This window comes from Dermacentor andersoni, chromosome 9 (genome assembly GCF_023375885.2).
Source record: "Dermacentor andersoni chromosome 9, qqDerAnde1_hic_scaffold, whole genome shotgun sequence".
NCBI lineage: Eukaryota > Metazoa > Arthropoda > Arachnida > Ixodida > Ixodidae > Dermacentor > Dermacentor andersoni.
Genome location: NC_092822.1, coordinates 28,096,158 through 28,121,060, shown reverse-complemented (window position 1 = coordinate 28,121,060; position 24,903 = coordinate 28,096,158). Strand labels below are relative to the sequence as shown.

Sequence of the window (24,903 nt, the reverse complement as noted above, 5' to 3'; positions counted from 1 at the left end):
AGGAACACACAGAAATTGGATACGTATTCATCCTTTGGAGAAGGTTGGAGTAGTAGGAGCAATCTTTCTTACGAAGGGCGTCTAACTAATTGATGGTGACATATTTTATGCAGCACGTTATTTTTATGATGATCGCTTCCCCATGCCAAATCTACATGCCATCCGTGAATCGCGAAATCTTATCGCCGCATCAGCATGCCAACACACCAATCAATCTCTCTGTCAACCACATTGCCGAATGACACCTCGGCCCGGTACATCTTGTTGTAATCATTGCACCCCAGCTAAAATACGCGAGTAAATCCTGAATACTCCTAGTGTTCCTAGCTGCAACTTCGTTGCAATCGCCATCCATCAAGCGCGGCGCAGCTTGATGGGGATGTGTCTGTAGAGGGATGGGGCGCCATCGCTGTAATATATTTAGGGCTACGTACAGCTTGCGTCACCTTGGCACATCCGTTCTGGGAGATTAGTAAAGGAATGGAATACAACGACTTCCCATAAGCAGTGCGGAAATTGTCTGTTCGGACGCGTACCCAGTCACCCACGTTATCTGCGAGGCGAGACGTCAGCCAGCCCATGCCTAGTGGTCCAAGCTAGTAGACAACTTGGGTCGCCGGGTATGTGAAACAAATTAGATACATACCGCAAACTGGGTGGAGTTCACACTGAATGCTGAACGCATTAAATCCAACTAGCCCGTCGACAAACGATTAGGTTAAAAGGCCTCTACCATAAACTTAACGCATGCTTAGCGCAAAAGGCGCCGATACGCGATGGCGTGCCATAACCGAAATTGATCCTTGCGCGCGCCAACGGCAGCGTTACGCTAACAACTGACTGCAAATTAGCATTCCTCGGGCACGGTGAAAAAAAAATGTGCGCGGCGAATAGTTTTCCACGCACTTTCCAAGCACTTCACGCATGTTGTGCCGCCTTTCTTGGTCACTGGGTAGTCCGTGGTCGAATGGACAGCGCGTCGGGCTGCTGTGATGAGAGAACAGGGTTTGAAAACGACTATGGGACCAACTTGGCTCACGGAGTATGCGGCAATCTGTGCATACGTGCCAGCTCCTCAACGAACCTCTTCAACGCCGACACGGGTCACTCTAGATGCTGGATCGGGTATACAGCGCTCTCCAACAAAACTGGGCACGTGCCACTCGGTCTGTGCTGGTCATCAACCAATATCTTTGATGCTTACTTGGGTCTCTCCGATGTGCCGCTAGGAACGCCCCACCACTCTACAATAACAAAAAAGCTATTTACATTTAGCTGATGCTGGGGGAGGGGGGGGATTGAATCCCTCAAACGGTTTCCTTACTGACAGCAACCCGACGCTACAGGAGGCAGTGCAACAAATGCAATGCGTATGTGCCGCTTTCAATGTACGCCTTTCGCGTCAACGCTTTAGCGAGCTGCGCCGTGGATGCACCACGGGTACGTGGCACTCTTCAGTAAACCTCTCGCCAATTTGGGTTACCCAGTACGCGCCACTGAGTGTGCGGCAAGCGAGGGAACCATTCTCAGCGTTCGCGCGCACCGGCGTGCCACGATTCTGGTCTCGGAGGCCACGTGCGGACTTCCCGGTGGCGCCACCAGATGGCGTCCTGTTGCCGCATGTAAGAGGCGATTCGAGGTTTGGTGGAATAAAACTAGGGAAACGACAAAAAACGGATACGCACAAAAGCACAGTTCGCAACAGGAGATCAGAAAATTTGGTTGTGGGAGTTCATAGTGTTTTTTTTATTGTTTAGCCTAGGTAGGCAATTAGGCAGTATAATAGCAAGAGCTTAGTGGCGCAACCCATCGCCCCGTTTCAAAGGGGAAGCTCATAACATCCATCCATCCACGCGTTGCTCAGCGTTCGCCACGCACCGGCGCGCCATGCATTTCGGAGGCCACGCAGGCATCGCGGTGGCGCAACAAGATGGCGCCGAGTATTCTTAGGGAAGCGCGACATAGGTGTCTCGCTGCAGTACACTCACACATAACTCGTTGCGATGGTGACAATACCTTGTGTTACTATATTGATTCAATGCTAAAGGCATTACCGTCAACGGTCATCGTGATATGGTTGCTGACGAATTTTCATAGCCTTCGCCTGTTTTTCATTGAACCTGATATCACCGCCATCGTTTCTACGTCACATTTCCTTGTTATGGTAGGAAGTGAAAACAGAGCACGCTTCCGAATTTTCAGTAAGCTTCAAGTTTGTCCTAAAATTGTAAGATCCTGCAAAAGCAACATGTTTCAGTTAGTCTCACGGTTAAAACAACATGACCGCAAGTTAATCTGCACATGTCTTGCTGTTAGATATGACAAGAAAAGACTCCAGTAGCTGCCTCAGTGACGTGTGCCCACGTCTAAATGTCTGCGATAGCTCAAATCCGAAGACCGATCATCTATAGATGTTATAAAAAGGACCCGAGACGAGGTTTCAATTATAGAGATGTGGTGTCGATGTGAGGTGATGTAGAGCTCTCTTACGTGCTGCAGCACACGACAACTCGGAGCCCGCAACGGATATTGAGGCCTGCCTTCCTAACTTTGGGAAGTCGCCGAAGAATCGCGGCGAAAAGGGCACGAGACGTCGAGAAAAAGGGGAGGGGAAAGTCGACTGGCGTAATATTACAGAGCGCGGCGCACCGGCAAGACTGCAGACGGGGACACCCGTCGTCGGCTGATATTCGGCCCTTTCAAAACACACAACGCAGATTGGGGGAGAAAGAGCCCCTTTCACGGCGGCAGAAAAAAGGGACGAAACGGGAGACGCCGGGGAAAGACTCCCGCAGAAGAAAAAAACAACGAGGAGCGAGAAGGGAGTCATTTGGAGAAAGGGAGAGAAGGAGCTTCCCTTTCACTCCCGTACCGTCCTCCTCCCTTCGGCGCGCGGTCACCAACCGCCGACGTGCGTCGAGGCACGCGCCGTACCGATACCGTCACGTTCGGGATGCGGGGGAACGGGAATTCCCCCTTTCCCCAGCCCTCGGCGACGCCAGTGCCGCTGGGGACGAGGGGAGCCGCCGGAGCAGGCCGGCGGGAGCGGGGGAAGAGCGCCGGAAGACTGGGGACGGGCCGCTGCTCTTCGGAAGAGGCTGGTGGCCGCGGCACGACCGTATTATCGGCCGCGTACGCCTCTTCCTCTTCCGTCCCCCCCCCCCCCCCCCCCTTCGGCAACTCCATTTGCTTTGCCGGCGGTGACGCTCAGCAGTCCGCCCTGAGGCACGGGGAGCGGAGTTGAAAGATAAGGAGCCCCAGAAAGCACGCAAGTGTTCGCTACGTGGTGGGGCTAAGCGAAAACTCATCGAGCGCTTGTTACGGAGTTTGCATAGCTGCAGGATTGAGATCGTGTTAGGAACGTGTGATGCGGTTCACGTGTGGGGGAAAATGGAGCTCCTTCATTTTCCTTGAGCTGCTTTTTTTCAGACGTCCTTTTTGTATGCTTTGTTTTTTTAAATGATTGAATGGATAAAGCTTTGTTTGCAAAATGTATGGCTACTTCGCGTGGATGGGGTTAGGCGGGTTCGTGAAGGTGATTGCAATATAGGTGCCGAGATCATATCACGTCATATGAGATCGGTCTCTGTGGCGCAGTCCTCGACATATATATGAAGAAATAGCGCTAGCTACAGGATCATTGCAAGACAAAACAAAGCAGGCACGTTGCAATACAGTACCTGCGTTGTTTTGTATTCTTGTAGTGCTGAAACAAGCACTGTTCCTTAAGAATGTTTATCAACTAACTAATCCAACATTCATCCATACATATTACCAAGTGTCCTTGCCATTAAAAGCGCAAATGAAGACAGGAACACTGAATCGGTCACGAACAAACGCGTACAATGGATGGGAACGCAGTGCTTATCTGAAATCGGCAGCCGACAAAAACAAAAACAAGAAAAACATTAAATTTCTTCCCGGCTCGGTTACGGGCCATGCAATAGGACAAGGCGTTCAGTGGTACATAGAGGCTCCGTTATGGTTGCGCTTAGTGCAAAGAATGCATTGTTTTCTAACGAATGGTGCGGCCCATTCTTCCCGCAACATTCGCAGGTTCGCCGATATCAAGAGTCACCCACGAAACAAAGCCGATCTCAAGAAAGCTTGCCAAGTGCCGTCAATCATTGGTCATCGGGTAACGAACGAAAGCGAGCGAAACTAGTGTGCCGATAATTGCGGTAGGGAATCAAATCCGAGACTTCAGGGCCTGAAGAGCAGCTCACATCCCGCGAGGCCAACAGCTCAACAACACGCGAGCACGCATTCGTGCGAGACACGGGCGTTTATACGAAGCGCCTGTCCGAGGACGATGTCTCGACGTCAAAGGCGAGTCAGGAGCCGACGATTGATTTGACACTGAACAGCGGGCCCAGCAACACGGCTGTGGTTAATGGTGTCCACGGTAGTAGGCGATCTTGCTAGACATTACGAAAGCAAGAAGGGGAAGAAAGGGGGACAAAGGAGTCGACGACGAAGGTTTATTTATGACACTCCTGTCAGAAAACAGCGCGACGAGCATTGACAACATAGATTGTGGCAGTAATAAGTAGGCACAAGGCACGAAGCTTGTGCCTATTTCCTGACACGGCATAGACAGTCATTTGATTTTTTTTTCTAATTTTACAGCTTGCGTTTCGCAAGCTCTTGCTGTCTCCTTGGGCAACTATTTATTGAATATATTCTATTACTAAAATTCCTGGCACATTTCTTTTCTTCGCTCCCATAGATGGCACCGTTTGTTCCCCAACCACGCAGAACGAAATATTCACAACTTGTGGCTGCTACACGAAAGAAAAAAAAATGTATAGTGAGACGACTCAGACATTTTAATGGGACGCGAAGATGTTCATACAGCCAGAACTTGAGGAAGCGCCCAGCTTCCAGAATCGCTGGGGATCAAAGCTGGTGGGAGCATAAATTGGCCAGCAGTGGACATAAGCATCAGACATTTGGAGTGTTGACGAAAAAAAGAAAAGACAGGCAAGATATAGGGCAGAGATCGTGACAGGCATAGGTTACTTTGGAGTTTAGCCTAGAGATAGGTAGAAGTCTAGTTTACAATAGATGCATTAACATGTAATTAAATTACGCACTCTGTGTGACTTTATTTGCCGCCACCCCGGTGGAAAGGAGGTGTTAGCAATGACCATGATCGTCACCGCTGTACTGCTCAAGCCGAACGTATACCATGTAGGGCTGCAGCGTCCATATTTAGCTTGTTGGAAACTTTCGTTTCCAGAAGGCATGATGCAGTAACATTACTTTAAAGAGCGGGCTCGTAATAACACACATTTTCTTCAATCTCCTTTCACGCATCTGTTAATTATTTGGTTGCCACTGTTTCGCCGTACAATCTATTTCTGTTACGTCACACACGACATAAACAGACTTACAAAACGTCACCCTCGAACGAACTTTGTCGGTGGCTGTTCTGTACCATAGCCAGAAGCCACGGCACGTGTCAAGCACAAAGGGAAACATCATCCCCAAGCGCTTGTCTGCATTGGAAGGCAAAGGGAGAATCTGCGGGAAACAGGGAAGCGCCCTGGAAAACAGGGGAGATAAGGGCTTCCCTGACTTCAGCAGAACTCGTTATTAAGGCCGGGGAGAGATGATGCGATATCTCGCGTGATCTTTATCTCCCGCTTCTCGTGTCTCAATAAAGCGCTTTGGCTTGTGTTCCCGCTTCCACCGGCGGCCCGTTCTCATTCAAAAAAAAAAAAAAAAGAACCGGAGATCGCGCATGCAAGACGAATATCACCGACACGTAACGCTTGCAGCGAAAAGCAGTCGAATAGGCGCCGAAAGGAACCGTCCTCCCTTCAGCCATTTACTATGGCGCAACAATGACTATCACGGTCCATCGGTGCGGTTGGGTTAGTTCCAGTTTGGTCGAGGTAGGATTGGTTAAGTTAGGTCAGATTAGCTTACTTTCAGTCCAGCCGTACCATCTGCACCATTGCCCTTCTTTTCCTTTCTTGGAAGTGCTGAAAATGTTCAATAACGTCAATTTTCTGATTAGTTCAAGTTTATGCCACAACGAGTGCGCTCAGGAAGGACCTCACTGGCCTGCACCAAGTTGCATAACCTGGCCAGGGAACGGAAACTAGTGGAGGGTAGGGAGGTGTTGTGTAAGTGTCCACCTAATGGACATGGCCATTTCCTCTGCTGCTATATTGCCGATTGGCTGGGAACGCCTGTCTCCTTCTAACTCGCACCTCAGCCCAGCCAATGAGAACTTCAGAAGAAGACGAAATAGTCATGTCTACTACGTGGACACTTACAGAATACCCCCCCCCCCCCCCTTCCCCAGATCTAGTTAATGTACCTACGTTAGTAAACACCTTCATAGACTTCGCTATCCCACTTAGTCAAACATGGCGTGCAGCGTGGAACATGCTAAAATGCGCCCGATTGCGGGGTCCACGCGGAGGAAGAGCATTTTAACCAAGCAAATTTCCAACACAGCCAGCTTGAACTCATCACCACAAGTCGTGGCCACAAGCACACTTCTTTCCCGCAGTACGTCCCAGCATTGCGGCAATGCGGCGGCAGCAGCGCAATAAGTGCGTGCTAAAGGCGCCTAATGTCGTGGACAGCGCGGTGAGTTATTCACTGCTTGCGTCACCTTCGCTTCCAGCGATCGCAAAAAGATTCGGCCCGAACCAACGTTACCAGATTGCTCGACACAGTAATCGTGCAACGATGGTGTGCGATCGATGAATGTGGGCGGGAACACTGCACGTTTGCTTGCGCCTCGCAGTGAAAGCAATCATTCCCGATAACGTTAGACTGTGCGGAGAGACTTGGCCTGCGGCGTCCACGTGTTGCCGTTATACCATTACCGAAATACGTGCGCCTGTCATTATGAGTTCAACCGGCGCCGATAGGAGAGATAAAGAGATGAAAGTCTGGCAGAGAAAAGGTGTGAACGTTTGGTCGGAGGAGCAAGCCTTTGGCTTGCTGCAGCCCACTGAACCCAGTTGTAGAAATCTTAGTGGAATGTACGGCTGGGTTTCACTTGTCTTCTGGCGTAGACACAGCAGGCTACCGTTAAGACGAAACCGTTTAACCCGAACTTTCGTATATTAAGAACAATTAGTTAACATTTCGTTGGTTTCGACCCAATGCACAGGGCGAAAATCGCTTAATACGAACTTTCGGATATTAAGAATAATTGGTTAACATTTCGTTGGTTTCGACCCAATGCACAGGGGGAAAATCGCTGAATACGAATCCCATATTCGCTTAAGCTGAATTTCCCCAGCCGTCCGCTGACGCCTGCTCTTAGCATAATGAGGGGCCTCGATCGGCAGATTTGGAGGAGGCGGCTGTGCGAGCTACACGAGATGCAAGTGCTGCTTCTCTGGATATACACAGCGACTTCACGCAATGACAATAATTACGTACGAACCTGCAGGGTTGGAACAACGAAAATAATTTTCGGGGAAGTCGTCGACGTGTCCCTGCAGGCTGATAATTATGGTGCAGACACGTGCTCAGAAGGTACAAGAACAAGATGTGGTCACGTATGATGCAGCTGATAATGCTACGGATACTTTTGTGCTTTGTATTCAGTAACATGAGAACACTGAATAATTTTGTAGCAAGCCAGGTAAAAAAAAGAAAAAGTTGGGTTGTGCAACAGCGCTCGGTTTGCATAATGAAGACAAGGAACAAAGTAAGAGCAGAAAGCAATACGTTGTATTACGCAGACGAAATAAATGCCTTCTTTCAGATCTGCCTTTATTTGTAACACTTTTTCATTTAATATTTAATATTTGAGTGCATCGGGAATATAGCACATCTCGAATTCTCACGAATCACTTCTATTAAGAGGTACAAACTTCTGATACGACGATGAAAGTTTCCTGATGGCTTCGAGTTCAATCTTAACGGGTGTCTACTGCATTTTCGCCAGCAACATAATATTCAGAAAAGCGTGCCAAAAGTTTTCTCCGCGCACAGGGGTCTCGCAACGCAAGAGCGTTTCCGAAACAAACACTGCATAAACACAGGGTCAGAAACATGTGGTCAGAAGAGCCGCTCTTTCCGGCTACACCTCGGTAGCAGCGTTGCCGTTAACGCGACTGGGGCGTCACGTATAGCTTTACACATAGCGAAGAGACAGTGCGCATGCGCACACCATTCCGCGCAAGCGCGCGTCAGAAGAACTATCTTATTGCGTACATGAGCGCATATTAAGTCGTCTTCGGCACCATAATCGTCATTATCATTTTCATGGTATGTCATTTCCCACGGCGGCATGAAACGCTCTCCCAGCGATCTTCAATTTGACCCGTCTTACATCAACTGAGTCCATCCTAGGCTAACGGATTTTCTCATTTCGTCCTCCGTTCCCATCTCCTGCCGTCCTCGACTGCGCTTCTCCCTTGGAAGCCATTATTTTCCACTAACAGACTTTCAATAATCGGCTATACTCGTTTTTAGGTAGATGGTACTTAAACTACCTCGTTGCACGCAATTGCTTGCACGTTGGTTCAGCGAGCGCTGCGTTTGTGCTTCTGGGTACGAGGTCTTGGGTTCGATTCCCAGCGGCGGCAGCGGCCGCATCGCTATGAGGAGCGCAACGCAAGAAACGGTCGCGCACGCATATTTAGGATCACACTAAACGAAGCCGACGGGGTCAAAAGTTAATTTCGAGCCTTCCGCTTCGCCACCTCCACTGTCTCGACATCATATGCAGGCTCGGAACGTTGAGCCTCGACATTCACTACATGTCTACAGTACACGTCGCCGAATAACCTGTGTAGAGTTTCATCGCGGCATATACATACATGAGCGGCTAGTAAACCGCCTAGGATACAAGAGACCTCTCCACCCATGGCGGAACACTTCAGTTAACGCAGAGTTCCGTCCACGGGGATTTCTTCACTTCCTTCCACGGGCGCGCTCAGTACAAACTGCAGCAAACGAGAGCAACGGTCGAGTCTCTCTCTCTCTCTCTCTCTCTCTCTCTCTGTCTCTCTCTCGTTTCGACACGAGTAGCACGTGAAAGGCAGATGAGAGGTGGCTGTTCAGCAACTCACTCGCGCTTATATATACTCTATGCCGCTTATCGCGCCACGATGATTCTTACGATATATTTTTTTTGGCGCGCTTGTTAAAACTGAATTGCATTTTTTTTTATTTCTTTGTTCCCACCCGGCTTTCTTTTTCCTTCCTATGCGGTATGATTTTATGCCAGTCACGCTGTCACAAACGCACAACTGCACAAGCTTTGCCAGCTCGCGGAAACCAAACTCGGAGTGAAAAAAAAAACGAAAAAAAAACCGACCTGTTTACCTAATGTGACCATCGTCGCAGTCGTCACGTCGTAAACCTCCTCGAGCGTCGCAATAAATCCTGCACCTTCTCTGTACGCAACGAGAAATCGAAGGGCAAATGTTGAGTCATGGCGCAGCGCTACCGCTTTAAACCGAGTGGCGAAGCTTCTACGCGGAGACAAACGATAGGACGAAAAAAGAAAGAAAGAAATGAGCGCCTATTTGAATATGTTGCTCTTCTCTCGCTGTGTTGTGGTTAATTTGTTTTCGAAAGAACTCGACAAAGACTCATTAGCATGTTCGCGCATAATACGCGAGCTACATCTTGCGCTTTGCATTGTTTATACCGCATATCGCTGATGCTCTCACGAAGTGCGCGCGTAGCTGCGTCTGCAGGCACGTAAATCGCCAGCCATAACGTCGTCGCCGGCACTGCCGGTAAGAAAAACTTGTCGTCGCCGACAAATTAACTCCCATTACGCGTGCGATGACGTAGGATGACGAAGACGTAGGATCGTCCCCGCCTGCGGCAAGTTGTTTTTTCATCCGTTTTCGTTTTCCATTAACTTATAATTTATTTAATTCATTTAGTAAGTAGAAGTGATTTCTCAGTTTTCAGTTTCAGTTTCAGTTTCAGTTTCCCCTACGTTGTCCTTGGTGTGAATGTTTGTTGGCTCCTTATGATATGATTAATAAAAATTGGGCCCCTCGGTGATGATGATGATGATGATGATGATGATGGCCTCATGTTATGGCTCATACCCACACTGGGGGATTGGCCAAGAATTGAGTGCTGAAACGTTTACCTCGGTAAGCCCCTTCTTCTTCTTCTTCTTCTTCTTCTTCTTCTTCTTCCGTGAAACTCATCTCCCGTGGCACGCGGCCTACACAGGGCGATAAAACCATTCGCGTCGGTGTATTCAGCGCGAATCGGCCGTAGCTAATCCATGGACAATGTTCGAATATGCTTTCAATCGAGCAGAGCAGAATTTCACCAGTGGGTTCCATGTTACGAGCGTATAAATAAAGGTCTAGACGAAGGCCACGCAGCAAAAAGCCTAAATGCAGAACGATGAAAGTGCACAAGTCTGTGTAATTAGTGGTTAGAAAAAGAAAATAAAAAATAAACGGACATAGTTTTCGTTGGTTCAATCAAGTGGCACTGCCTCCAGTGTTATTGTACCATATTCGACCCCTCGTCTCCCTCAGCCCCCGAAACTCACTCACTAATTCACTCGATCACTCACTACCTGTCCAACACTCACTGTTCTGCGCGCCCACCGAAGCTTGGGGTCGCCGTAATTACCGAACTTTCCGAATCCTGGACGCAGACGTGTAATGAGCGCTGGCAACGTGCCTCTTCCCTCCCTTTACAGTGAGGCCAAGCTTTCGCGGCGACTCGTCATTCCCCACTAAGCGTCATCGCTCGAGGAGCAAAGGCGTCGGGACCATTAGCGGCTACGCTGTTACTTATTATTATTTTTTTTTGTCACCGCTTGTTCCGACGATGTCAGGAGCGGGTGGGCCAACGCGCGCAAAACCATTTCCCCGACTTTCCGGCCGAACACAACGAGGCCGCACGCCTCGGTTGCGCAACCAGCGAGGCTCAATTTTATGCTCCGACTGCTCCAGCTACGGGCTGCAAATGGCTCGCACAGCGGGTGACGCAATCGAAAAGCGAGTATACAGTGAATACGCGTCGGACGCGCTACTTTAAACATAGATACGCCACTCACTACTGTCCCATAAAATAAAGAACTTGGGTGCGCAAATAACATACTGACTTCAGAAGAACTTCACTTTGGCCTAGTTGGTATTTACTGCATATCATATTGACCGCAAATAAAGACGGGGACAGAGGGAGAGAACACATAAACAGCACAAGCGGTAACTTTCAACTGTTTCAACTGTAAAACAGTTGAAAGTTACCGCCCGTGCTGTTTATGTGTTGTCTCCCTCTGTCCCCGTCTTTATTTGCGGTCAATATGATATGCAACATACTGACGTAACTTTGCACGCAACGAGTAAAGAAAAAAAGAACACAGACGAAGTCGGGGCAGCGTATTGGGGATGGATAGCAGCCTCGGGCTATCGCTTTCAGCCAACGGCTGATTGGCTAAAACCAGCGGGTTCGCAATGCCCGACGATCCAATAAGGCGCCGCGTAAGGTGCCTTAGTTGGAAAAAGCAAGAGCGATATGAAAAAAAAAATTGCCATGCAGGCTGTCATTCAGCCGTTGCCAAACTTCGTGGAATAAAGTGCATATGTGACTACTGCATCAAGCAGGAGTGTTTTTTGATAGCCTTGCAAAAGCCTTAGAAATGTTGCGGGCAGTCGCTCTGTCCGAGCGCCACTTACCCAGTGCGGTACGGTCTTAAGTCCAACGCAAGGAGAGAGGTGGTTCGGCTTGTGCTAAGATTCATCCGCGATACACGGCTGGAGTGTCAATGATAATACGGCGTGTGAGTCGACGTGGAATGGATGGCCTGCAGCCTATTGCGCCCCGGTTCAAATTCCTTAAATTCTATAGGTACTCTCGCTACTCAGTACTACAAAAAAAAAAAAAAAAAACTTGCATATATGTATATCTTTAGAACACATCGGTCACAAGAACGCCGTTGTTTCGAAACTCTATGGTCGGGCCAAGCTAAGGCCGAATTGCCCAAATATCTTACCCAAGATATGTGCCAGCTTTATTAAGAGATTGGAATGCATAAAAAAACTGAACAAACTAGACAATGTAGACATACTTTTTCCTTTCTTTCAAAATATTGAAATAGTAAATTCAGCAGCTAGCCGTGTAATGAACAGGCACGACAATTATTACTTTGCAATTCCTTAATGCTCCAGAATGTCCATAACAAAATGACAGCAAAGATCGCAGTAACGGAGACCGTCAACGTCCAAGCGCGACTTGAAAGCAGCTGCGCATACTTGTTCAAATGTCTGAACCACAGGCGATCAGTGGGGGCCGGGTCAAGTGGGGAGGAGGGGTCAAGACAGATTACCGCCACTAAGTACTTGCATTCACTAGTCTATTCACTAATTACCTCTCTAATTAACAGCTGTCTTGCATGCGCTGTCATTCCGGAACAGAAGCCGTCTCAAGGATCGTTTATTTAGCAGCAAACCGGCAGCAGCACAGCACCAAATGGGAGGTACTCGTCGGCAAATTGTGGCCCGTATACACTGCAGTTGATCACACACGGTTTTTCCCCACAACATTTCGCTCTTAAGAATAAGAAAAAGAATACATTTATTTGTGATAATGCTTCGTCTGCATCGCCAGCTCTTAAGAGGAAGCTTTAGCTCGAGTGCTCGTATGTAAATACACATAAAAAGACAATTAATTTTTCTCGTTTACCACTGCACCAAATTTGACGAGGTTTGTTGCAGTTAAAAGAAAAACTTAAAATCTAGTGACAGTTGGTTTTGAATTTTTCGATTAGGTTGTCGATATTTTATTAAAAATTGGCCAAAGTCGCAAATCTTCAGAAAACGGTACTATCAAGGTTACAACTCTGTAACTCAGTAATGAAAAATGATATCACAATTATGTAAATTGCATCTAATAGTACATCTAAAGCGCACAAAATTGATATGCTACACATGAATCTAAAAAAAAAACTTTAGTAATATGGAATATAGATTTTGCAGAACCCTCGCGCACAACGTAAGAAATTCACGTAAGATATAAATTGACATATCCAATTTGTCCGCTTTCAATGGGTTAGTGGATGCCGTTTACAGAATCGCAATATCTGTTCTTGATGCAGAGTTATTAATTTGTAAACTACGTGCTCCTTTTTTTTCGATCTTTACAATTTCGGGAGGTCTTTTTAACAAAATTCAGACTCTACATCGAAATTTCGCTTCAAACAGTCAGTAGAATTTAAAATTTATCTCTCAAGTACAACAAATTTCATTAAACTTGGTCCAAAAAAAAAAGTACACAGGAAGCTTTAGCCAGAGGGAAACTGTGACGCAAATGCATACTGATAAACCTGACGCACAGTGACAACCTGACAACCGTTGAACCGACACGAAAGGAAGTTGTTGCATTTAAGAGAGCGATTTTCTTCGAACTATTCTGGTAGAAAGAATATCGATTTAAGCCCGCAGATGTTCCCAAAAGCTATCGAAGACGGGTAAACATCAAGAAAGAGAAAGCACGAAACCTGCAACTTCGTAACTCTGCACCAAAAACGGATCTTACGAAACTGTAAACTGCATCGTGTAGAGCATATGAAACGGACCAATATGATTTATTAATTCGAAGCTTACGCGCGATTCTTACATTGTTTACGGTTGATTGCGAAAGCCCTATTCACACGACATGTATTCAGTGCATTAAATATTATGACAAGTTTCTCACCTTTAGAAGAGCCATGTAGTCTACAGAAATGCGATATTATTTTCTTTAGTGCTGCGTTACTCCAATTCTGAACTTCACATTTTCGTTTCTTCCCGATTTTCAGCAATTTTTATTAAAAAGAAAGAAATAATTGATGGCGAAGAAAAATCTACTACATAGAAGCAAGAACTTCTTACTTCAAGTGCAACAAGCTTCAGTGCAGTGAATGCCAAGTAAGACAATATCTCTGTCTCCATATGTTAGGAATAGCTCTAGAAGCAAACCTTCCTCTTAAGGCTGCGGATCAAGACCATAAGTGAAGCACCAATGTAGTAAGTGTTGTAAATTTGTGGACGAATATATTCAACCTAATGCTGTATTCCTACCAGGGGGGCCTGGATACGATACTCACCGGCTTCGGTTGCACAGCGTATGTGCACTACAGCTAATAATTAGAAGGCTAATTAGTGAATCTCAACTAATGAAAGCGCTTACTGCGGATTACTGCAAATTGTCGGCTGCCAAGTACCTCAGATTACGCGAGACAGAAAGAAATTAGTTCCTTGCGTCTACCGCAACGTCATCTAAAATTACACAAACACCTCTCTTTAACAACAGGGCAGACTGGGATGACGTAACCACGCACGGAACAACCCGGTTGTTCTGGGCTGGCTCTGAAGCTTTGCGAGACGATGGGAAGTCGACATATTGAAGTTTGCTTCGGCCTTATCGCCGCCGCTTCAAAGTCCAATCACGTCGATCCACAAGCATACGGGAAGATTGACCAACGCGCTTCAATGTTTAATGGTCGACACAGCAGGGCGATATGCGGCGTAGCGCTGTAATGTTGTTGTTATGTTTCACTCACAGCTCCAAGTACGTAATTAGGGCAGCGTTGATTGGCCGCCTTTCGCGCGCGATAATTTATTCAGGGTGGCCGCCCTTCAACGCACTGTCATTTGCTTCTTTTTTCTTCTTTTTGTTCTAAGAATTCTCCAGAAGTCTGCAACGCTGCAATCTGCACTACAATGTATGTAATCGGCGACGCCTGTGTGCAGCTGGAGGGTCAGTTCATCGGCGATTCGCCAGTTCTTTCCATGCGACTACTAAAACGTTCAGTTTTGTGGAGCACTGGTTACGAGGCGTCTGTACTCGCCTGTGCGTTTGCGCTTTGCTTTGCCCCGATTCTTCTCGAAGCACAGCCCCCTTTTTTTTTCAGGCTGTCAAATTATACCGCTGTTTCCAGCCGCGTGCATACGTCCACGTGCTACGACACCCAAAACGCGCAACGTACATTGTGAAACCACACTTGTCGAGAGTGGTCAATCGGGCGGCCTGGCCGCCATCTGTCACGATAAAAAAATATATAAAAATATAAAATATATATATACAATGAGTGATCATGCCGCACTATCGGTGTATTCTCTAGAATAAGCAGATTTGGAACCCAGCAGCTACCACTCTGCGGCTGCTGCACACGCTCGTGCTATCCCACAGTCGGCCAATCGACTACTCTAGACAAGGCTAAAGCATCGTTCGTCTTCCCTTGGTGTCGACTACGAAACTATCATCCGTCGCCATCACCGACGTTACCACACAGAAGAACGAGGAGACGCTCATTCGAGGCATCGCCCGAAGTTTGTGCGCAGGCGCGAGTACGAGCGGGTGCGAGAGAGGAAATGTGGGGGCTTTTGCTCCTTGAATATCTGTCTTTGGCTAATACGGCGGATAACTTTCTTTGCTCGTTTTGTAAACGCTTGTCCCTAGGCTAGCCGGCATCGCGGAGTGGGGTCGAGTTTGTTTACGCTCCGGCGCTGGCTGCCCGCGCGGTGAGGCAGTGGGCACGGACGCTCCATCTGGTGATCGCTGTGTCTGAAGGTACGTCGGACAGACTTTCTCGCGCCTGCGGCGCTGGTGCTGAGTCAGCCATGACGGATTAAACCATTCCCGCCCCTTACGGCGCTCCACCTTCAAAAAAAAAAAAAAAAAAAAAACATGACTGAGTTTTCCGGGGGAGCAGTAGGGGCCGTAGTAGAGACCCAGCCTGCTCTCCTGGTGCCGTATCTTCGCTCTTGGCAGGCTTTTCGTATGCTGCTGTCCGTGACTTTTCAGGCCCTTTTTGAGTGGTCCCCTTTGAATGAAATAAACGCGCAGCGCCTCAGCAACCGCCGTTGAACGCCACTGCCTGATGTCACGCCGTTAAGATTATTGGCTTTGCGTCTCGCCCACGTTAGGTTAGGTTAGCTTAGGTTAAGGTTAGGTTTAGGTTACGTTAGGTTAGCGTAAAAGGCGCTAGGGTGGCGCGGCGTATTCTCATAGCGGTTACAGGGCTGTCGAGCGTGACCGGCGGGCTTTCAGTCACTTGTGTTCAACCGCGGTTCAATATTCTAGCTCAATATTCTGGCTTCTAGATTTTCCTCTGCTACGGTCCCTAATGCTCGCACGGAAACATCACTGATGGTATTTTTAAGGTACACCGCCCTAAGGCGCGAGAAAGCTATAAGTCAGTCGGCACGACTGACTTAGCACGAGCGCTGCAGGTGCGAGACTGTCTGTCCTACACAGCGGTCGAAAAATGGGGCGTAAGTGCCCGCTGCTTCACCTGTTTCACCGCGCCGGCAGCCAGCGTCCGAGCGTAAACGAACTCCACCCCACTCCGCAACGCCTGCACGCCTAGGGACAAACGCATATAACACGCATAGAAGCTAGGTGAGGCCTTTCTACAGTACATAGCGTATCGCGCGACACTGACGCCGCATGGTGGACGCAGGTCATGATGACACCTGCCAAAAGCGTCGCCATGTGGCAGCTGTGAAAGAAGGCACACGTATAAACACTGTGGCTGTCGCTGATAACGGTTGGCTAGCAGCTGACGGTATTGAACGCGATTTGACTCTTCAAGTACAGCAGAAGCGCAATCGGAATTAAACGATTAATTGGGTGGTAAGGGCACTGCATTATGTTTTACGGGACTGGTCGTTCAAACCGGGATCAGTAAACTAAAACAGGAAGAATGTGCGCGTCTCGTGCGCGACTCACCTTCACCTTGCTGCATGGCACAAATAACAGTTGCTCGGGGGGCGTCTTGGCGGCAGCGGCGGCGAGCGCCGCCTTGTGGACGCTCTGCTGGGGATGTCCCGGAGGCAGGCCCATCTTGAAGCCCTTGGCCTTGACCCAGAAGCGGAACTTGGAATTCTCGGCGCTGGTCTGTTCTTCGCCCTTAAGTATCTTGAGAATGCGCTGGTACTTCTTGCGGGTCACCGTCTTCGTCTTGGCGCTGTCGCCGTAGGTGCGCAGGGCCCAAGTCTGGAAGCCCTCGTACATCTGTTCCGGGCTAGCAGACGACACCGTCGTGGCGGACGCAGCAGACAAGGCGCTTCCCGCGGCCGCCGTAGGTGTCACAGGCGTCGACGGCGGCGATGTCGGTGTCGCTAGCGCCGGCGACGCCGAATCATCCTCCATTTCCTCGTCGTCGTCGTCTTCGTCGGAGGAGTCGCTCTGCTTCGCCGACTGCTGGTGTTGCCGGTACCGCGAGGAGGACGACGTCGGCACCGCGGTCTGTTCTCGTTGGTGTTGGTGGCTCGCTGACCCCGGCGGTGGGCTCGGCGCCGAATTCGCCGCCTTGGAGTTCGGCGAGGTCGTCGTTGCAGTGATCGTCATCCTCTCAGCGGTCGCCGACGATGCTCCGCTGGTCGCGTTGGTGGCGTTGCTACCGGCTCTGCCGCTGTTTCGTGCTTGCCTCGCGGCGTGCCTTGTGTTGTGCTGGCGCTTTTCCATCGCTCTGCAAAACGATACAAGAAGAGCGAGGCGTTCGGTCACGCAAGACGAGTTAACGATTGACGAGGTTGCGTTAATTTACGGCGATCGGAAATGGCAGAGGTATGCACCGGCCTTACCCACACGCTGGAAGCAGCGGTCTTACATGAAATCGAACCCATAGAGATTGGATTTCAGGTTTTGTTGTATTTTGTTTCATGCCGAAAACATGGGCAAAATACACGAACAGCCAAGTAGACGGCACGACCGCTTCTACTCATCGGCCGTGCTCTTTACGCTGTTTCCGGTGTGTCAGCTAACAAGCTCAAGCCACCAGCTTGCTGCATTTTGTCCTGTCTTCTAGAGTACTTAAACAGCGTGTGCGACTACAGCGGATAACTGTCAAAGACACATCGCATGAAATATCGCGTACATCATCTCTAACCATGCAATACAGTTTCACCGGCATAAAATAAGAGCGGAAGAAAGAACAAAAGACGAGGGAAGGGGGGGGGGGGGGGGCAATTCCTCGGCGCCCTAATCTGGAGGCAGTCAAATTACGACATACTGTGGAATTTGCCACAGCGTGGGCTCTGACTGGTTCACGGGCGATCGGTGCTTCTCAGATTTGCTTATAAAACGCAAACATGGCGACATTGGACACTGTGGCGACTAAGTTTGTCGCCGTTTAGTCTGCACCAATTGCGTACGTAGCCTGGAAGTTATGTACACAGGAGCCTGTCTATGAACAAGAGACACCACTATATCATTCCAGCCTGATGAAGCTAAGTCCTGAACAGAGCTAGACGTTCCTTGAACCAACCTCTCAGAGGCCCAAGGATCGGTCAAGCTATACCTCAATACACACACACACACGGCCGTCACAAAATTTCCGATGTGCCCATGACTGCGAGCGTCACCACAACGGCGAATTTCGTGCCCACTGCCGCACGGCGTGGCATCTGAGATCGAAGAGGCGCGCCACCGCGATCTCGGGGCCCACGAGCGCGCTCAGGTCAGAGAGCCTGGTTGTGCGAGGTCGTAACTCGTGGGCCGTTGACAAATACAGCTTTCTAATCCTGATGAAGCTAGAGCGGTCACGGTTACGCCCGCATCTTTCATCTACAACTGGAAGCGAAAATCAAAGCAGGAAATGCACGCAATTCCGCACAAACGCACGCACACAACACACTGAAAGACAAACACACACACTATTGGAATCTCAGCGCTGACGCCCGTTGTTGCATCTGGGTAGCAAGCCCCAAGGGTAGCGTTCGCCTGGCGGCCTGAGGCACAACTGGAAGCATCCGAAGGTCCCGGCAAAGCATGAGTCGACTGGTAACAGAACAACTTGTTTATTCTAGCATCGCAAAAGAGCGGCCGGTCAGGTCGACCGAAGTGGAGAGACGGGAGAGCACGTTACTCGACGGAAGAAATCGGAGCCTCTCTCGGCGTCCGGGAGCAGCTGCTTTTATACTCTCGGAGTCGAGGGCAAGAAGGAACGGCTTGCGAGAGGCACACGTGACGGCGCCGCGCGGACACGTTGAGACGAGTAGGTGACGCATCCGCCGGGCCGGCGCCGGTCAGACCTCCTCGCTTCACACTTGGGGAGCTCCTCTCCCCGGCTGCCGCGCTTTGACAAGCGTGGGCACCAACATGCACACACACACACACGCACACACGAATACACGTGGCATTGAAACATGCCTGGACGCGCTTGGCGGGGAGGCGTATCGGCGGCGCTGAACGGGCCAAAATGTCCGCCGCTTTGAACGAAGCCCCGGCGCCCGTTGCATCCGCGCCGGCTATACCGCGCGTCGTAGGCGAAACGTAACAACACATAAACGTACAAATTCACGCACATAGACACGACGCACGCACGAAGAGCGGACGAACGCACGCATACCCACTAAAAGAAAACACTAACGCTCCAACAGACACACAGGAAGACGCGCAACATGGAAACAAAAACACGCAATAACACAAATGCACACAAACACACATACCTTGCCCTCCGCATGCACAACGCATATAAAACGCACAGAAAGACAAGACGGGGGTGGAGTGGAATAGGGAGACAAAGTCAACCTTAGTGGTCGAACAAGGAATGTGTTGAGACAGCGTTCCCACACGGTACTGATTTTCGTCTCGACGCCCCGGCGACATCGAACGCAAGCACACACAATCACACAAGCCGCCTGCACACGCAAACGCACAACAAGCACATACGCAAAAACACACAACACATATACATTAAATCAGACTTGCAACACACAAACACACACAAATGCAAAAGCATGGGCGAACGCAAGTACGTATACACTCGCGTGCGCTCGAACAAGCGTATACACATTCCCCACAAACTCAAACACGCGCACACATAACAGCCCAGACACAAACACAAACACACATACAGATACACACGTTTCCTGAGCGTTAACGATATGGCTAACTGGCTAAACGATTGGCGGACTGGACCGCGATCTGCGATCAATCACATTCTAAATGCATTCGGTGGCATCACGCAGCGCCAGCGCCGACACTCGACGCATCATTTATCGAACTTCTCACATGCGCGCACTTTTTTTACGAAGCGCCGAGAATAAAATCTAGATGTCGTCCGCCGAGAAATTTACAACCTATACGACCGTACCTTCGATCTAATGAATTTTAAAGCACAAATACACAGACAGCGCACGCACACACAACACACACACACACGACACTGGTCCAACACACAGTAACACTGATGTTTGGAAGCTTGTATTATTATTATTATTATTATTATTATTATTATTATTATTATTATTATTATTATTATTATTATTATCTTTTTGATCATGCAGAGTAGGCGGCGAGCATAGCGGCAGCTTCGAGCTAAGGAACGAACAAAAAAAAAAGTGAGAGAAGTGAATTCTACAAACGCGACGCGAGCTGAAGCCGTTATTCATATGAGCAAACACTCGTCACGTTCAGATCACGAACTGCGCGCGTTTCGGAACGCAGAGCGCGCGCGTCAGGCGCGGTATTTCACGATCTCGCCGACCTCACCATTGCACCGGAAGGGGTGGGGGGCTCCGCGATAGCACAGCCGACCACGAGAGGCGAGCCTGCCGAGGGGTCGTGACCATAGAGTTTCCTACAAAATTACTAGAGGGAACTCTGGCGCTAGTGTCTACGTGAGCTACAATGGGAGCGGTTGTCCCGGCATGGGAATTATGGGAAGTACATGGATTTGCCTAAACTTCGTCTTTTTGGCTTCAAACGGCTTTGTGACTTTGTAAACTCGCCATTTTCATCAGTTTATTGCGTAATAAATAATTAAATAAACATCAGTAAAATTGCCCGACGGCAGGATTCGAACACAGGGGCTCTAGTATAGAAGCCTGATATTGAAACCATTAAGCCACGGATGCATGTATCGACAAGCGAATGAAACGCACTTATGAATTTATCGCGGGCATGCCAGTGCTTTGAGACGCTTGGCGCGTTTCGATTTGGGCACATAGACAAGCTCAATCGTTGCAATTAATAGCAATTGTACGCGTTCCCGGCGTCTTCCGCACTTCGAAGAATATAGATTGCGCTGAAATATACGACAATAAGATTTATATAGCGTAATATACAAAGCCACAAGAACGTCTGAATCCACAAGCACGAAGATCAGACAAATCCATGTACTTCCCATCATTCCCATGGTAGGACAACGACTGCAGCGCCAGAGTTCCCTCTAGTAATTTTGTAGGAAACTCTATGGTCGTGACCTACTGTCCACGCTCCTCGCTGTCGAGCCCGAACGCGCGTCGAAATACCGCAAAAGGTCCCTCCAAGACAGATGTCGAGACAGAGAGGAAAGGGGGGCAAGAGCCTCGCGAGAACGATAGCGCGGCGCGCGACGCGTCTCCTGAGCTGCGCACGGGAAAGAGAAGAGGAGGAACGAGCGGCAGTAAGAGACGAGGAGGAACAGTCGCGGGGAGACGCAGGACAATCTGGGGACGTTAGCGCTGGCTCGGCGTTACGGCTCGCGTCGGGGCTCAGCGCGAGCCCGCGTTCCAACCCGGACAGACGCGCCGGCGCGGCATTTCGCTCGCCGGCGTTGTTAACGTCGTCGCCGCCGAAGTTGTTTCGCCTCTGCTTTCTCTCTCTCTCACTCACTCCTCTCTATCGTTTCCTCACGCGCGGCACCCGCTCTCTTAACCGCCAGCCCAGCTCGCTCGTTCGAGGCTCGGGCGTCCGGGGCAAAGCCACGTATGTGTCACGTACGCGTATCCGCGCCGCAGCTGCAGCCGGAGCTCCGGCCGCCCCGCGGACTGCCGCCAAGGTGGGCGGTGTCCGCAATAGGCGGCGGCAACTGCGCCCGCGTTTCCGCTAAGCGGAGCGGCCCCAGCTGCGGCTTGCGTTTGCCCCCGGAACGCCGTGCCGCCGAGCGCTGTGGCCCGGGACAAGCAGCGCGCGCGCGCGGGTGTATGCAGCGCATACATACACGCCCGACGTCCTAACCGACGTTCTTCGCATTGCTTCCCGTGCTTCTCGCTCCTATAACGAGAAGCACGAGATCGTGTGTTTGTGTGTGTGTGCGTGCAACGCACACGCACGCAGCGTAACGCCAATGCTAATAGGTGGGGTGCAAATCCACAGCGCAGTAAGTGGTGGTTGCCCGTGAATGACAAAAGAGATCTCGAAGGCTGCGCTCTTTTGCTAATCGCATGCGCCGGAAGCGATTGCGGAGCCGGAAACGCGTCAGAGACGCCATGTTTTGGACAGCATACATTGGCTGAAAGCGGCGCTTCCGGCGTAAACCAGGCCGAGCCGCCGTAGCTTGTCGGATACATCTAATACCTGCGGTGCCGCCATGATGCGCAGTGTAGTTCACCCTTTCCCACGAACTAGATTAGCACTACCTCCCGCACCGCGACGTTGATTGGTTAAGAAAATAACGTTCGTATACGTAAGGAAGGCTCGCTCGGACCTTGTGTGCAACGAGTCGCCCGACAAGCGGAAGAACGACCTTACCTCAAGGCCTCGGTACGTCATTGTGACGTCACGAATTTCAGTGTATACGTTTCATACGTCGGACGTTGCGGCTCAGCTAATACAATTTCTCGAAACTTTCCAAATTCTGTCTTTGGCTGCTTTAGAATACAATGATGTATAGATTCACCCATTAAATCTTAACTAGCTCCTAGCAGACACCATCAAAATCTGTGACGTCAATGCGACATGGTACAGGAGCTTGACGACAGCGTCGCCACCTGTCTTCCATATATGAATCTTTATTGCCTTGACAAGCCTTTTCTCATAATAACAATGGTTTTATGTTGGTCTAGAAGGGTAATTTACTAATAAATCTCAAGCTATGTTTCCCTTTAGTATCCCTTTAAATCTTGATACTCACGAACATCGCTAACCCCAGTGCATTGCAATTGCAGTGAGGTATGCAATTCTGCATTGCATACCGTCTGCGGTTGTGAATTCAGCTTTCGCATAAAATTGGCACGCGAAATAAGTATGTGCTACAAATGCGCAGGGAAAATATTTCACCTCAATACGTATAGACGATAGCAAAACGAGATACCTGTAGAAGGAAAGTCATACCGGCAAACTCGGCGCGAACGTTCATAAATGTCAAGACCCTAAAATATAGAACAGGTATACTAGCAAGTTCAGTACGTACGTATTCGCAGTTAATGCCGTTCTGCTAGCTCGGTCAGGTAAGCACCGTCGAGAAAATAGCGCGAACGTAGTAGGTTGGATGCACAGGTCAGTTACCTTTTTTATCTTTCTTGCTACTATTAAAAAAACTATTTATATATTTTGTTTCTCGAAACTGCTCCCCGAAGACCGATATCACGTCCCGAATATATAGCTCAGGTACATAGGGTGTCCCAGCTAACGTTAGCCAAGCTGTTCAACGAATAACAAAAAAAATGAAAAACTGTAAACACCGTACAAGATACAGTCTTGAGACCCACGGTGTCCGGTTGTCACACCATAGGCTTGATAATTGTATTGAGCGCTGTCTCATTTTATATATATATATATATATATATATATATATATATATATATATATATATATATATATATATATATTCTTTCTTTCATTGAACAGCTTGGCTGACGTTAGCCGGGACACACGCATAGCGGGGGCTCAGTACCTTGCAACTCCAGAAGATACCTCGGGGTGGGTTATTCACTGTAAAAAAGCATACTTAGCGGGAACCGGCAAGCGATACTCAAAGCTCACAAATCTCGAATGAATGCTTGCTCGAATACCGACCGACAGCGCTTCCTATCATGGGGCTCTTACGCAGCAGAAACAATCGGAACAGTCCTACTCTCCGAATAAGTGTCTTTACCCCGTATATTACCTCATCCAATAGGAAGAATAGAATTATCTGATCCAACAGCAAGGGATTATTCAGTCGCATTCGAAATTGAGAATATTTCGTTGTTCTGTTACCGTCGTTATGTTAACTACCTTAACGTTTACTTGTGCTATGAGAGGTCCCAGTTCAGTCTATGACTCTGCGTGGGACCTCGTTCGGTATTCAACAACTCGTAATGACACGCGATGTAATGAAAGTTAGGTTCCGATTCGCACTTAACCCACCACTGCGCGGTCTCGGAACTGTAGCTGAACCTCGACATTTCGTTAACACCGTCTCACCCTCCACAAGACAGCGGGCGCACTGTGTCGACGATCGCGGTGTCGTCCTTTAGACTTTTTTGCGAGCGACTGCATACGCGGGTAAAATGCTGACAGAGGCCGGGACACGTTTCAGGGGGCGGTGTGAATTGCTAATCAATATCCAGCATAGCGAACTAGCAAAAATCTGTGAAACACCTTTGAGTTGATGACGTACGTGCGCTGTTCTTGACGCTCAGAGAAAAAAGAAAAAGAAAGTTCTACTGCCGGCTCGTCGCACTGCGTGCTTCCAGCAGACATCTATTGTCATAAAAAAAGGAAAGAAAAACAAAGTGGTGGGGCGGGGGGAGGGCGATTTGAGCCTGTCATCGTAGGCGCATATGCTGTGGGCATTCCAACGTGCGCACGTGGACGCATTCTAGAAGTCGTGCTCATGCACTGACGACACCGTGCAACAGGTCGGGGACGTCTAGTTAACCTTCAGCTGTCGGCGACTGTCAGGTAGCTGTCATTACAAGCTATACGTTACTAGATTGAATGCAGTGACGTTGTGAAATATATATATATATATATATATATATATATATATAAAGAGCAAGAAATAACAGAGACGCGGAGAGTCGCATAACTCTAAATTAACAATAATATTTCGTGCACGAGGAAATTTACTTAACTGGAGGCCTTTGACGCTGCTCTTCAATGACAACTTGCGTGCGTGAGGAATAAAGTCTAGCTCGGCATGCTCGAAATTACCACGACGCCATTCATAATTCGTGGTGGGCGCGATACGCGTATACCATCGTAGATCGGAAAAACGCCAAACGCCATTTTTCTGAGGGTTTCTACAGCTTGTTG

The 24,903-nt window shown here is 49.1% G+C and overlaps 1 protein-coding gene across 4 annotated transcripts in view; it reads right to left on the bottom strand.

The window, feature by feature from the left end:
• LOC126527364 (nucleolar protein 4-like) overlaps positions 1-24,903 on the bottom strand; it is a 139,917-nt gene that overhangs the window by 102,710 nt on the left and 12,304 nt on the right. For all 4 annotated transcript variants that reach the window (XM_050175167.3, XM_055068692.2, XM_050175168.3 and 1 more), the window contains exon 2: positions 16,684-17,425. In XM_050175167.3, the coding sequence (XP_050031124.1) occupies positions 16,684-17,421 (738 nt within the window). In that variant the 5' untranslated portion in view covers positions 17,422-17,425. The remainder of the gene's footprint in view (positions 1-16,683; positions 17,426-24,903) is intronic.